Genomic DNA, 13,409 nt, shown 5'->3' with positions numbered 1-13,409 from the left:
GTAGAAAATCATTTATAAGTAACGAGAGGAATTTACGATTAACCGTATTCCTGCAGCGACATCTGTTACTTATCTCGTTTGGAATGCATCTTCTTGCATTTGGTGCGTCTCTAGAAGGAAAATCTCCTTTAAACAATCTTCATTCGTAAAACGTCACGCGGAAGTGATTCACCGATTCTCGTGCCAGAAAATGCAAGTTTGCAATTTGCCGCGGTGAGAAAAGTGAGTGTCGTTATCTCGAATGGTTCTTGAGCCCGGTGAATGTCGTGAAATTCCTCGGATAGCGCTCACTGGGTGGGCAATTGATTTTCAAAGTGACCATCGGGTGCGAACGAATGAATGCCACTGACGCTTCGGTACGAAATAGCAGACAACGCTACCAAAAAAAGTTAGAGATCTATTTTCATACTGTCGAGTAAGAGTTTTGTGAAGCTACGTTAAAACAAATATATATATATATGTATATATATACATAGTGCAAAGGTGTGTACCAGCAAATGGAAAAAGCGAGAAGAGCCGACCTTCGCTTTTAACGAAAGAAAGGAGCGAAGGAGGCTATACGCGTATATACCCGGTTTCGGACACTCTCTTTCTTTTCTTTTTATCTCCTCAAGCCAATACTTGAGGTATCTTCTTGAGTTCTCCGTTACGACACCAGTAAGGTGTTACCCGGGTAATATCTGAAATGGTGTCGCGAAAAATACAGTTTCGCCGGTCGCGAAATCGCGCAGTCGGGCCTTTACGTGACCTTGACGTACCCGTTACTCGAGCCACAAATTCCGTGCTACCGCGTTTCGGTGTGGCTACGAATCGGACGCGACAAGATATCCTCCGATGCGTACCGAGAAGGTGACACGTTCCGCGGATGACATCCTTCACGATGTCAAGAAACGGGCGAAAAAGCCCTACCCGCGGCGTTCATTGTATTTTCTCACCTGTGTGTACCATCGGTGTAATGATTGACGCGAGTAATCTTATCGTGTATCGTAATCGGCTACGTGAGTGCCGTCCGGTATGGCATTACTCGGGTAATGCCCGAGATAAACTTCATACCCTATTCGCGGTTCGGTCCGGTTAATAAAACACGAAAATACCTGGACACGATCGACTTGACACGCGCGCGCGACGCCTTTCGAGGGCGATCTCTGAATTTGGTTCGACTCATTGAAAAGTCCACGCGACCAACATTTATGGATCGTGGATCGAAGCGTACTACAATTCTGGACATGCAGAGAGTGGCGATGGTAAGGTCTCGCGACGGGTGATGTCCAGTACCACATATGGATTTTTCGCGAAATTTTTATTCTCAGAGAAAACATACGCTTTTGATCGGGAATATATACTAACTTTTCCACTGCTTCACCACTCCAGATGATACCCATTTGTGACATGTAGAATTTTTTACATAGGCCAGTCGACCCAAAGGACGAATGATACTGGTTCTTCTAGCGATCTCATGGCGAATTAGTCCAACGTATTATCATCTTTATGGGCATTCTATCATGTATTGAAAATTAACGTGTTGACTGCTCTCGCAGGCGTTTGGATCACCAACTTTTCGCTCCTCCTATATCTTCTATTCTAACATTTCTATCAGGTATGTGTCTATTTAAGAATAGAAAATTCATGAAATATGCAGAGGGTTCATAAATGCATGCCAGTACTTCAGGAGATGGATCTACACATTACAGTAAATAAACGTCATATGAACATATGTCCTATATCCTTAGTTTTCAGATTATGGTTGATTAAAAAAATGTTCAATGGGTTAGCCTCATGGCTTAATACACATTAGTATATGCTTTAGCATTATTGCATACATAGCTAAGACATGCCTTGCGATTATCCAAAGCTTACAAACAATATTAATCAGTATGAATCAGATAGAATTTCAGACAGTCAATATTTTATTTTCCCTAGTTCATTAATGTTTTCTAGAAACAGGAAAATAAAAATTATTTGTAAACTTTACAAAAAACAAAATATACTTTAGCTGTATATACAAACAACATTAAGGCATGCAATAACATGTGTTGAGGCATGAGACAGACGCTTTAAACATTTTCTGTAATCATTTATAGCTTTCAAACTAAAGTACATAGGAATTACCCTTGAAATATCGATATGAATTTATGAATCACCTTGTATAAATAACTGTACTTAAAGTAATTGTAAAAATGATAGTTGTTTACATCTGGAGTAATTACAAATGTCAAATGTAATACATTTTGTTTTAGGAATGTCACGAGACTATGATAGACGAAGAGGAGGTAGCGGTAGTGGTAGCAGTTCTAGTAAGTTACGGATGGATACCAATGTATCACAACCCAGACCGCACGGTGAAAATTCAGGAAAACGGAGAGAATTAGATAGCGTAATGCGGAAAGCTCGTGAATCTCAGTCAAGTTATTGGAATAAAAAGCTTTTGGAAGTAGAGGAACGCGATCCAAATAGATGGAGACACAGTGGATATAAGGAATTATATGTCGGTGGCACAGCAAGTGGAGAACCTAGTAGAGGACATCCTCGAAGTCCAAGAAGTCCCAGACCTCGAAGTCCCCATATACCAAGACCACGTAGTCCTCGAACTAGAAGCCCACGGTCACCTCGCGATAGATCACATACCAGAGGACGACCTACACGCAGTCCAAGCACAGGAAGTACTTGTTCTGATCGATCATGCAGTGTCTGTTCACCAAAGGAAAGGCGACGTATCGCTCAACCCTCTCCTTCACGTTCAAGATCACTCACACCAGTTCGAGCTCGAGCACATCCAAAAGAAATAGTACCATCAAGTTCACGAATAATACCAGCTCGTACTAGACCAAGATCACCTCCTTTGCCACGTCCACGTACACCCCCGCCCACACCACAGCCTCCACCACGTCATCAAAAGGACTATAAGGCAATTAAAGAAAAAGAATCCAAGGTCCGGCGTAAAGAAAAACATCACACTAGAATCCCAGAAGATCCAAGAGTTCCAGATCCCATTCCATTGGTAAAACATACTTTGTTCATAACTAATTATGAGTTCTGATTTTAAATTAATATACTTCTGTCTACATTTTTAATCTTTTTCGTTTATTTATACATCTCTCTTATATTTCAATATATAACTATGAAACTTGTACAGATGCGTAAACCTGTAAAGGTAGAAAAAACTCATTCAAGTCATGGAACAACTCAAATGATTAGGCCACCTCCTGAGTCCTCACCTAGTGAAGACAGTGATAGTTCTTCCACAACATCACATGTGGGTCCACCTAAAATGACATTATCAGAGCGGTATGATTTAATTATTAATATGTTGTAAAATTTAAAACATCAGTTTAACAACACAATACATATATTTGAAAAAGATAAGGGTCTTATAATAACACAAAACTGTTCTTTTTTCTTAGATTTGGTAAAATGGCACAATGGAGTGTCGATCGTAGGGACATGGAAAATATGCGGATCACAAAGGATGGAGAAAATGCGATGAAAGTTGTAATAGAGGGTGAAGAGAGAATTGCAAGACTAGGATACGATTCTCCACCACCAGGACATTATCCTGAATCACTTTTAGCACAAGGTCCAAGAGGTCTAGAATGTTGGGATGATGTTCGTGTTAGATATGATTATTATAAAGCAAGAGGATATCTACGAGATCTTACTTTAGATGATTACATAAAGTGGGAAGAATGGTGGTACAAATATCAAGAATGGTTAGAAGCAGAACGTTTTTATGAACAATGGACCTCTTCAAATCGTCCTTCTGGAACTCGAAAGAGACGCGGGCGACGTAATAATACAGCTCATTGAAATTGCGTAAGCCCATTACAAATCATTCTTGATTCATAGACATTATCATTAATATTTGTTGTCTTTAGAGAGGAGTGCAAAAAGTGTGTAAATGCTCTATACAGGCATACATGCATTCATATAGAAAACATACGCTGTTAAGACGTATGTATAAATATAAATATATTATAATAAAATGACTGTGCTGTAAAAACCTCATTTTCGTCGATTTATCAAGTAAAGATTAATTTACAAGATTTTCGCTTTTCATTTGATTACTTTATATGTAATACTTTATATCTATCAAAATATTTAGAAATAAGGATAACCGTGTGTATCAAATTAATAATAATGCCAAGAAAAATTTATTTTTGTTTATATTTTTTTAATTTTGTTTTATCACTTTTTTATTTATGATAAACAGGGATCTTATAAAACCATTTTCTATTTAATAAAATTCTAGTTTTTTTTTATAAAAATGTTTCATAAATAACTTTGTAAGAACATGAGAAGTTACTAAAAAAGTGAAATTAGTTTTTGTATTTAAAAAAGCCTACAATCATAAAATAAATACTTTACCATCATTTTCTAAAAAATATTTTTTTTTAAATATTTCGGAATATGTGGAATGTTCTAGGTTTTTTCAACTAAACTTTGTAAATATGTTGAATGGGTATAAGTAAAGAATTTACATAAATATAGCTCGTTTGAAGATTTATTAAAAGTTATAATAAAAATGCAGCATATAATTTCACATTAAAAAATATATAAAATAGATGTTAATACAAATAGTGAATTCATATGAACGGTCGATTGATTTATTGAAATGAATCAAAATCAAAATGAACTGTGTAGAACAACGAATGACTGTCAGTTACCTATTGACAGAAATGATAAATATTTTAAAATGAAATATAAGCACTTATTTTTGTCTTGTAAAATGTTCTTTTTGTATTTTATATCTTAAAGTTTGACTATGAAAACCTGGACAGCTCTGTATTTAACTGATAAATTATTTGACATACAATTTGCAGGATCATATTTAAGCTCATTAAATTATTTATTTATTACTTTCTTATTAAAAATCTAAACTCATAATAAAGTTATATCTACGATAAGAGGTACATTATAAAGTTATATAAATTTATTTTCAGTACTTTCTATTTTTAATTGTGAAATTTTCTTAATAATCTCAATTCTATGTTATTTATCCTATAGATTAAAATTACTGCATAAAATTATGAAGTAGATCATAATAAATTTAGTAAAATATGCTCTTTACCAAGTTACAAAAATTAAATTTGAAATTTCTGTATAATTCATTGTAATTTTATATAAAGGTGTAACTTTCTTTTAAGTGTACAGGCTATGATTTTATGTACAAAACAAATATGAAAATATATTTAGAAATATGTGTATTATTTTTTCTGTTTTGTATGTATTTATAAAAATTAATTACAGTAGTTATATTCAAAAATATATTGTAATAATTTTCTTCTGAAAATTATATCTTAAGGAAGAATTGAATTATTGAACGCAAGATATGGTATCTCCCGTAATAAGAGGTTAAAAGTTTATCAAAAATCAAATATTCGTAAATAAGAAGTTATATATATATATATATATATATATATATATACGACACAACAGTTAAGTTGAGATCAAGTAATGAATGTGTTTTAAACTGGGAAAGAGAACATAAAGATGGCATCTCAGAAGATTATAAGAAAAATAATATCATCTTCATTAGGTCCAAAACCTATTGGACCATATAAGTAAGCTATAATATATTTTTCCAATTATTTAGAATTTGTCAAGTCTTACATTATATACATAATATTTCTCATTTATTTAGATCAAAAATAGAATCTTCCTAATGCAATAGAATATATATGTAATTACAATACATGAAATTATCTAATTACAATGTAACTAATTTTGTTTGATAGCCAAGCAGTACTTGTAGATCATACTTTATATTTGTCTGGATCTCTTGGTGTTGATGTTAAAACTGGAAAACTTGTTGCTGGAGGTGCTGCTGTAGAAGCTCGTCAAGCTCTTATAAATATGGGTCACATTTTAAAGGAAGCTGGATCTAATTATGACAAAGGTTTCATTTATTTAAAATTTTTTTAATTTTCTAATTTGTTAATTTACATTTTTCAATTCTGAAACGATCGAGAAATATGATGATAAACATTATCAGCAGTGATTAATAATTTTAATAATTAATTTTATTAAACATTAATAATATTTACTCTATATTTATTTACAGTCGTTAAAACAACAATTTTCTTACAAGATATTAATGAGTTTAGTGATGTAAATGAAGTCTACAAAGAATGTAAGATTTAATTTATAGTTTTCGTTATATAAGTGTATGTTATATTTGTGTACATATCCACGCACCATTTTTTTTCCTTTAGTTTTTAAGGAGAACTATCCAGCTAGATCTACATTTCAAGTTGGAAAGTTACCAATGGTAAGAAGTAATGCACATATGAATATATACATATAATTCAAAATCTAACCGCTAACGTTAAACATAAAATGTTGCTGTAGGGTGCAAAATTTGAAATTGAAGCTATTGCTGTTGTTGGCGAGGTAGAAACAATTTGAATATTACAAGCAAAATTAATTTAAATTTTATATATTAATGAAATATGTTTACATCTAAGAATTTAAATATTATTTCGAATTTACTATTTTTATGTATGATGCTTTTATGATTATATTAATAACAATTTGGTTCTTTTACCATATGTATATTTAAATATAAGTTTATTTCTTAAAAACAAATAATTGTTAATAGTAATGGGAAATATCTTTCATAAATTATATTAAATATTTTTGTACTATTGAAAAACCTTAGAAATAAATATTTTTGGTTAGTTTCCTCTAATATCTTGCTTTATACAGGACATATAAAAAAAATAAAAAACGTAAAATAATGAATGTTAATAGTAACCTGATCAAAGTCACCAAATATTTCATATAACATTAACATAAAAATTAAATTTATAAAAAACACACTTTTATTTGTATTTTGTTACAAGAAATAATACTTTTTAATTAATATCAGGTGTAGCAAAAGAAGAATTTTTATATGTTGTAAATAAATTATATTACATTATAAAAAAGAAAGAAAACATTTTTGTATTTTCATAATAATTTATAATGGTATGACAAAAGTGTAACGATAAATGTAATTTTTATCTCGTAAAATAAAAATAAAATCGTAAATATTGTAAGAATATTATATTTAAAATGTTTGTGTTTAACATGTCACTGTAATAAATAAACAAAAACGTATATAACTGTATCCTAACAAACAATACGAATGAATATGAATGATTAAAGAATAGACATGGACAACAACCAAACATAGCGGCAGATATGAATAGTATCGTTACATAAAGGGTAGTCCGTCATTTATGATAAAAATGTGGTTAGACAGATTCTATGGCTCAAAATAAGACGAAGATCAAAAATAACAAAATCGCGTTGAGAACTTCGTTTGTGAAAAATCGAGTTTGAAAATTCATGAAGTGTATGTGAATACGAACAACCATTTCATAAAACTGCAGGAGGTGGTATCCAATTTCTATTACGCTTTGTAGTACCCAAATCAGTAGACTGTAGTCGATGTTTGAAGCGTATTAAAATGTTTTAGGAATATTTTAATAAATTGTAAAGGCGCATCCGTATTGTTCTATTATTATTACTATGGTGTGTTATTATGTCACAATTAGACGACTTGAATGTAAATCTATGTTGAGTTATATAGTTCATGTTACAGCAGTTCTACATACCTCGATTTCACAACCGCTTTCACTCTTTTCGAACGAGATTTACCACGTGTTGGTGTCGTTCCTATTTCTTTTATTCGATTGTGTTTCATTTTGCATATTAACGTTATCATCACGATGCCACCTAAATTTGATCCAAATGAAATCAAGATAGGTATATTTTTAATATTTCATTTTAATATGTATTACAAGAGTGTAAAATTTCCTCACATATGCATATTTGTTTCAATAGTCTATCTAAGATGCGTTGGAGGTGAAGTAGGAGCAACTTCATCTCTGGCTCCAAAAATTGGTCCACTCGGTTTAGTAAGATTCTATTTTATAAATTTAAATTATTTATGAATAATATTTCTTCTAACTTTTTGATAAATTATTCTATTTTATATTTGTAAATATTAATCTTCCTCTTTCATTGTTTGATTCTATTTTACGTTCTATTAATAAATAAAAAACATTTATATAGTGCTTAAATATTGGTTTATATTTATAGTCTCCCAAGAAAGTTGGTGATGATATCGCCAAGGCTACCAGTGACTGGAAGGGTTTGAAAATTACCGTCCAGTTAACAATTCAGAACAGACAAGCTACAATTACGGTGGTTCCATCTGCTGCATCCTTAATAATTAAGGCTTTGAAGGAGCCACCTAGGGACCGAAAAAGGCAGAAGAATATAAAACACAATGGAAATTTATCATTTGATGATATTGTTTCCATTGCTCGATCAATGAGACCGAGGTCTATGGCAAAGTACCTTAGTGGTACTGTGAAGGAGATATTAGGTACATGTCAATCAGTTGGATGTACTGTTGAGGGTAAACCACCACGAGATCTTATCGAAGAAATTAATGGTGGAAGTCTCCAAGTCCCAGATGAATAATATGGTAAGTTTAGAGCTCCTTGCCAATATTTTCAGCACAATGTCCCATTTTATCAAATATTAGAGTTTATTATACAACTAAAATGATGGATAACTAAATAAATAAATGATATTTATATTGTTATGTAAAATATTTGCTTTGAGCTCTTGGTAGGGGTTAGCATCCCATCCACGATAGCTGTAACAATTTAGAATGTTGTTACAGACTGTCAGAGATATTGCTACTGAGGAGAAAACCTCAATAAAAAATCATCATTTAAGATACCATACATATGTAGTATTTTAATTACAAAAATTTTATGTTCCCATTGTTTCAGATTTATCATAAGGAGTAAAAAATAAAACATTTTTAATATGAATGTGTTGTATTTTTATGTATGTTCCCTCCTTTTAAGGATATAAATAAATTAAAAATGTTTTAATATATCATATACCTTGTACACAATGAATATATATCATACATCCACATAACATACTCTTATTACATTTATTTAATGTTAGATATACTAATTATAATATGTAACAAATATGTTATGTAGTTAGAATAATTTGTGTGCAAATACTATACTAAAAATGATTTTCAAACATAATGTTATTATTTATTTTCATTCATATAAAATCTATCTTTACTTTAGATTTGACTGTTTCCTTTTATAAATTAATTTTTTACAATTTTTATTGCCAAAATTTAAAGTATACTAAACTACGAGGAAATTTAAAATCATTAAATCACTTTATGTATTCAATGTATTTACTAGTTAAGGTAGCTATATATTTCTAAGGAAGTCATGATCAATTAAAAATTTTTCAAGTATTAATATGATTACTTTGTTATATTACGTATAAAAAAAATATTTATAATCTATGAAATTCAGATATAAAATTGCAAATATCAACAGATTTTAAAACGAATAAAACACTATTATTTCATCACTATTGAAATATATTCTGTACTTTGAGTTTCCATATTAAGTGCATTTATTGTTGAGAAATTTTTTAAAACATTAGAAACCAAAATTACTTGTACATTCTTTATACATGTCTTAATGAAACTAGTTAAATTAAAACAGTGGAGAACAATGGAAAAGATTTTAATATCAAATGACATTTCTCTATAATAGGTTTAACAATTCAGTCTCCTAAAACATATCCTCGTCCCCAATTATGACCACCAAATGTATTTCTAGCTTGTTGTGTTTGTGTTCTTTGCATAGGAGCAGCTCCAAACCATCTGATATTACCTCTTTGAGATGGAAAATAAGATTCAAGAATTTTTGGAGTATTTAATAATTCAGGTCCACCGAGTTCTTGAGGATATTTGAATTTTAAAAACACATAAAGATGCCCCACTAGAATACCAAAAAGTTCCATCATGCCACCTCCAGAGATAATGAGATTAAATGCAAACAATACCCATGGCAAGTATACTGCTTTAAATTGTGTACCTGTTGATTTATAGAAACATATAATTAATATAAGATACGATAGAATGACTGATAAATTTATAGCCTTATGCTTATAAAAAGAAAAATACATACCAAACCAGAAATTAACAATAGCATCTTTATTCAATTGACACCAAACGTATAATATGCTGAGTACCATAGGATCCATAAGAATATGTAATTCACCAATAACTCCTATGATAACGCAGCATATCCAGTTGAATAAGAGTAAGAAACAATAATCTGCTGGTCGTCCATCGTATTCTCCACGTTCTAACCTCAACGAATAATTATATAAGAAATAACAGTTAATCAAAAAATGAAATCCCGAACCCCGATTTAAAGGGTAGAAAAACACACTGGTGGCTGCTCTCCAAATTTCAAAATTGTTTATAAACCGATCGTTTATAAGTATTAGTGAAGTCGGATTTATTAACCCGAATCTTCCAACTAACGTGCAAACTATTGTACATAATAGCCAATATCTTGTAAAAATTGGTAAAGAATTAATCCAATTCCTTACGTCTGACATTTTTGTAATTTTTACGTTAATATAATAATTAATATGTATAACACCAAATTCGACACGTACGTACAACTCAGTATGACAATGTATGACGTGTGATTATTTAGTGACTAAACAACGACACAACGTAGGCTAGGTTAGGACATATAATAACAGATATGGTGCTAGTAAGAATTCTAAATTTCTATATTTATTAAGAATTAGTAAGAATTTCTATACTTATTCTTTCAATATTTAAGAACAAAAAATGTAAAAGAAGATACAAAATTTTAATTCCATTTCAATTACAAAAAGAAAAAAATAGTATGAAGAAGATTTTGTAGAATTGTTCATATTTTCATGTTATAGTATAATTTCTTACAAAATTCTAAAACAAAAAATAAACGTTCTTAGAATTTACTTATATTAAATTTCTAATATAATTGTGAATTTATAAATAATACATAACTTATAAATACATATTAAAGCTTCTCCAGTAGTTACATTGTTATTATAAAGTTTTATATTACAAATACAAAAATAAATTATATAAAATTGTTTTTATTGATATAACAGCACTTCAAAAATGGTGATCAATAACAAAATTGACAGTGATTATAAAATGTACATGTATTCATATGGTTATTTCATTGTAGTACTATATGAAAATTTTGTAATACTATTTATATGAAAGTTTCATATTTTAATTTTTGTTGTCCCTTTCTTTTCCACAGCATTATATAACATCAAGAATAAATTATAAAATTTATTTAGAAATGTTCCATTATAAGGTATAATGTTGTTTCTGATATTTTAGATGTACAATAATGATGTAGAGAGAGAGAGAGAGAGAGAGAGAGAGAGAGAGAGAGAGAGAGAGAGAGAGAGAGAGAGAGAGAGAGAGAGAGAGAGAGAGAGAGAGAGAGAGAGAGAGAGAGAGAGAGAGAGAGAGAGAGAGAGAGAGAGAGAGAGAGAGAGAGAGAGAGAGAGAGAGAGAGAGAGAGAGAGAGAGAGAGACTTTAATACAGTACGGATTGAAAAATGTGAAAATTTGTTACTAAAGAATTGTTACAGAATATAAAACCATACTTCCTATTTACACACGACAGCAGACAAACACACATATATTAACACAACTAATCATCAGCTGTTCTCTTAACTTTTCGTTGCCTAGGACTCTGTCTGGGCGTTTTAGGAGATTTATCTGTAAGGAAGATTTTTATGTAAAATGCTATTTTTTACATTTTATTTAAAGTAAATAAAATATGAGATACTTACTAATTCTATTTAATGTTTCTTTTGGTAACCAATCATAGTCTACATTATTAGGGTTCGATGTACCCACTTCGACAGGAGTTCTACGAGTATTAGAAGATCGAGATTTACGACCAAGAGATGAAAGAAGTTGCTGTCCTCCTACAAGTGTCAATATCACACATGCTGCCAGAAATACATATAAGAAAATTGTTTCTCCATCAAGACCATCATCTAATTCTATTATTTGCACTGTTTCATTATAAACAGCTTCACTAAAGCCAATACCATTCTGCAAAATTATGGACATTTGTCAATTTTTGCATCAATACTTTTAGAATGGAACATTAAATGTGTTACATACAGAATCTTTATAATTTAGATTAATATTAAAACCAAAAGGTCTTCCAGCAAGATTTTCTGATGGAATAAATGAATATGCTAATGTTGCTTCGTGTTTTGGTTTTACAATTTTGTTATATACAACAGTTGAAAAATTTTGGATATAAAAGTTAAAGTCCATCGCATAACGGAAAGAGGCATCCAAAGATTCAAGAATAAAATCAGATTCTCCTTTATTGGTGAAACCAACAAGAAATTCAACTAAATTTCCAGCTGGTAATTCTAGAAAAGTAAATAAATTACTAATTAATATTAACATTAAAAATATTAATAAGATTCCAAAAGGCTTATTATATATACCCAATGTTGATAATCCATTATAAACTGGTTTAGTAAATAATATAGTTGTATCAGCATCAGATGAAGCAGTGGTTGTTTCATCTTCTGGTTCTTCATCTGTTATCACAGAATTATCTTCTCCTTCAATATCCACGATATCATCTATATTTTCATCTTCTTGAGCATAAACTGTAATAAAAATTTAAAATACAAACAGGATTACTTATACATAAATAGTTACAAACATATGTAAAATAAAAAAACTAATTCAGTCAATATGATTTGAATTTATTATCTAAGATGTTAGTTCAAATTTACTAAATGACATTTGTGACGGTTGCATTAATTATATTTTCAATATAAATTATAGAAAAACTGGAAAAGAAAGGAAAGTAATTTTTTTATATCAATATATATTACATATGTGTAATACAAATATAAATCATAACGTATGAAACAAATATTAGTTGACGATTTTTATTATCCATTACCTTTATTCGTTGTGAAAGTAATTGCAGAAATAAAGAGTAATAAAAAAATGCTAAATTTCTCCATTTCGTTGTGCTGTTTCAAAACTAACTTTCCTGTTATGAAAACCGATTTATTCCACTTCTCGAACACTCACTTCAAATCAACACTCGACTACGGTGCTTCGAAATAACACAACCTGCTACCATCTCTGCCTGCGACGTGGAAGCACAGTAACGCAATCGTCAATCCTACAACGTGGAACATTAACGTAGCGTTGGCATTAAATAAAGGACATCACAAATGAAAGGTTTCATGTTGCCAATATACTAAATTGAATTACTAGGCTGCAGATTTGTGAATTTAAAGGTGCAAAAATCAACAGAGTAAAGATATAAAATGCAAAAATATATATAATATCCAAAGCAAAATATTCGTTACAATATTTAATAGATAAAACAAATTTCTGCGGTAAATATAAAACAATGAAATATAATATTTATAGAAAGATATATTTTCTGGCTACTTCGTTTTAAACCATGTATTTTTATATATTAAGTACTCTTATAATAAATTAGAGGGCGTTT

The 13,409-nt window shown here is 30.3% G+C and overlaps 5 protein-coding genes across 9 annotated transcripts; 3 read left to right on the top strand and 2 right to left on the bottom strand.

The window, feature by feature from the left end:
* Positions 1-83: 83 nt before the first annotated feature.
* Positions 84-4,151, top strand: LOC117158970 (uncharacterized). 5 transcript variants are annotated; one of them, XM_033338401.2, is made up of 5 exons: positions 84-222; positions 1,410-1,597; positions 2,238-2,998; positions 3,134-3,285; positions 3,402-4,151. In XM_033338401.2, the coding sequence occupies exons 3-5, from the start codon at positions 2,240-2,242 to the stop codon at positions 3,802-3,804; spliced, it is 1,314 nt and encodes a 437-aa protein (XP_033194292.1). In that variant the 5' UTR covers positions 84-222; positions 1,410-1,597; positions 2,238-2,239; the 3' UTR covers positions 3,805-4,151. The 5 variants fall into 5 exon arrangements, with proteins under 5 accessions (XP_033194292.1, XP_076474687.1, XP_033194291.1 ...); XM_076618572.1 differs by having other exon boundaries at positions 85-222; positions 1,539-1,597; XM_033338400.2 differs by having other exon boundaries at positions 93-356.
* Positions 4,152-5,403: 1,252 nt separating this feature from the next.
* UK114 (reactive intermediate imine deaminase A homolog UK114) lies at positions 5,404-6,585 on the top strand. The gene is made up of 5 exons (XM_033338413.2): positions 5,404-5,558; positions 5,733-5,893; positions 6,059-6,127; positions 6,210-6,265; positions 6,346-6,585. Exons 1-5 carry the CDS (start codon positions 5,488-5,490, stop codon positions 6,400-6,402), a joined length of 414 nt encoding a protein of 137 aa, XP_033194304.1. The 5' UTR covers positions 5,404-5,487; the 3' UTR covers positions 6,403-6,585.
* A 1,001-nt stretch (positions 6,586-7,586) lies between these two features.
* On the top strand, positions 7,587-8,828 carry RpL12 (ribosomal protein L12). The gene is made up of 4 exons (XM_033338465.2): positions 7,587-7,746; positions 7,825-7,898; positions 8,083-8,473; positions 8,787-8,828. Exons 1-3 carry the CDS (start codon positions 7,710-7,712, stop codon positions 8,467-8,469), a joined length of 498 nt encoding a protein of 165 aa, XP_033194356.1. The 5' UTR covers positions 7,587-7,709; the 3' UTR covers positions 8,470-8,473; positions 8,787-8,828.
* Positions 8,829-9,544: 716 nt separating this feature from the next.
* On the bottom strand, positions 9,545-10,556 carry Der-1 (derlin 1). Its single transcript, XM_033338425.2, has 2 exons — positions 10,008-10,556; positions 9,545-9,914 (listed from the first exon to the last, which is right to left on the bottom strand). The coding sequence occupies exons 1-2, from the start codon at positions 10,444-10,446 to the stop codon at positions 9,601-9,603; spliced, it is 753 nt and encodes a 250-aa protein (XP_033194316.1). The 5' UTR covers positions 10,447-10,556; the 3' UTR covers positions 9,545-9,600.
* A 790-nt stretch (positions 10,557-11,346) lies between these two features.
* Positions 11,347-13,115, bottom strand: l(1)G0320 (signal sequence receptor subunit 1 l(1)G0320). Its single transcript, XM_033338424.2, has 5 exons — positions 12,846-13,115; positions 12,376-12,543; positions 12,038-12,297; positions 11,698-11,965; positions 11,347-11,623 (listed from the first exon to the last, which is right to left on the bottom strand). Exons 1-5 carry the CDS (start codon positions 12,907-12,909, stop codon positions 11,556-11,558), a joined length of 828 nt encoding a protein of 275 aa, XP_033194315.1. The 5' UTR covers positions 12,910-13,115; the 3' UTR covers positions 11,347-11,555.
* Between the last annotated feature and the right edge of the window lie 294 nt (positions 13,116-13,409).

Source organism: Bombus vancouverensis, chromosome 5 (genome assembly GCF_051014615.1).
Source record: "Bombus vancouverensis nearcticus chromosome 5, iyBomVanc1_principal, whole genome shotgun sequence".
NCBI classification, from domain to species: domain Eukaryota; kingdom Metazoa; phylum Arthropoda; class Insecta; order Hymenoptera; family Apidae; genus Bombus; species Bombus vancouverensis.
The sequence above is the reverse complement of the archived record's forward strand: the minus strand, read 5'-3'. Positions and strand labels throughout refer to the sequence as shown.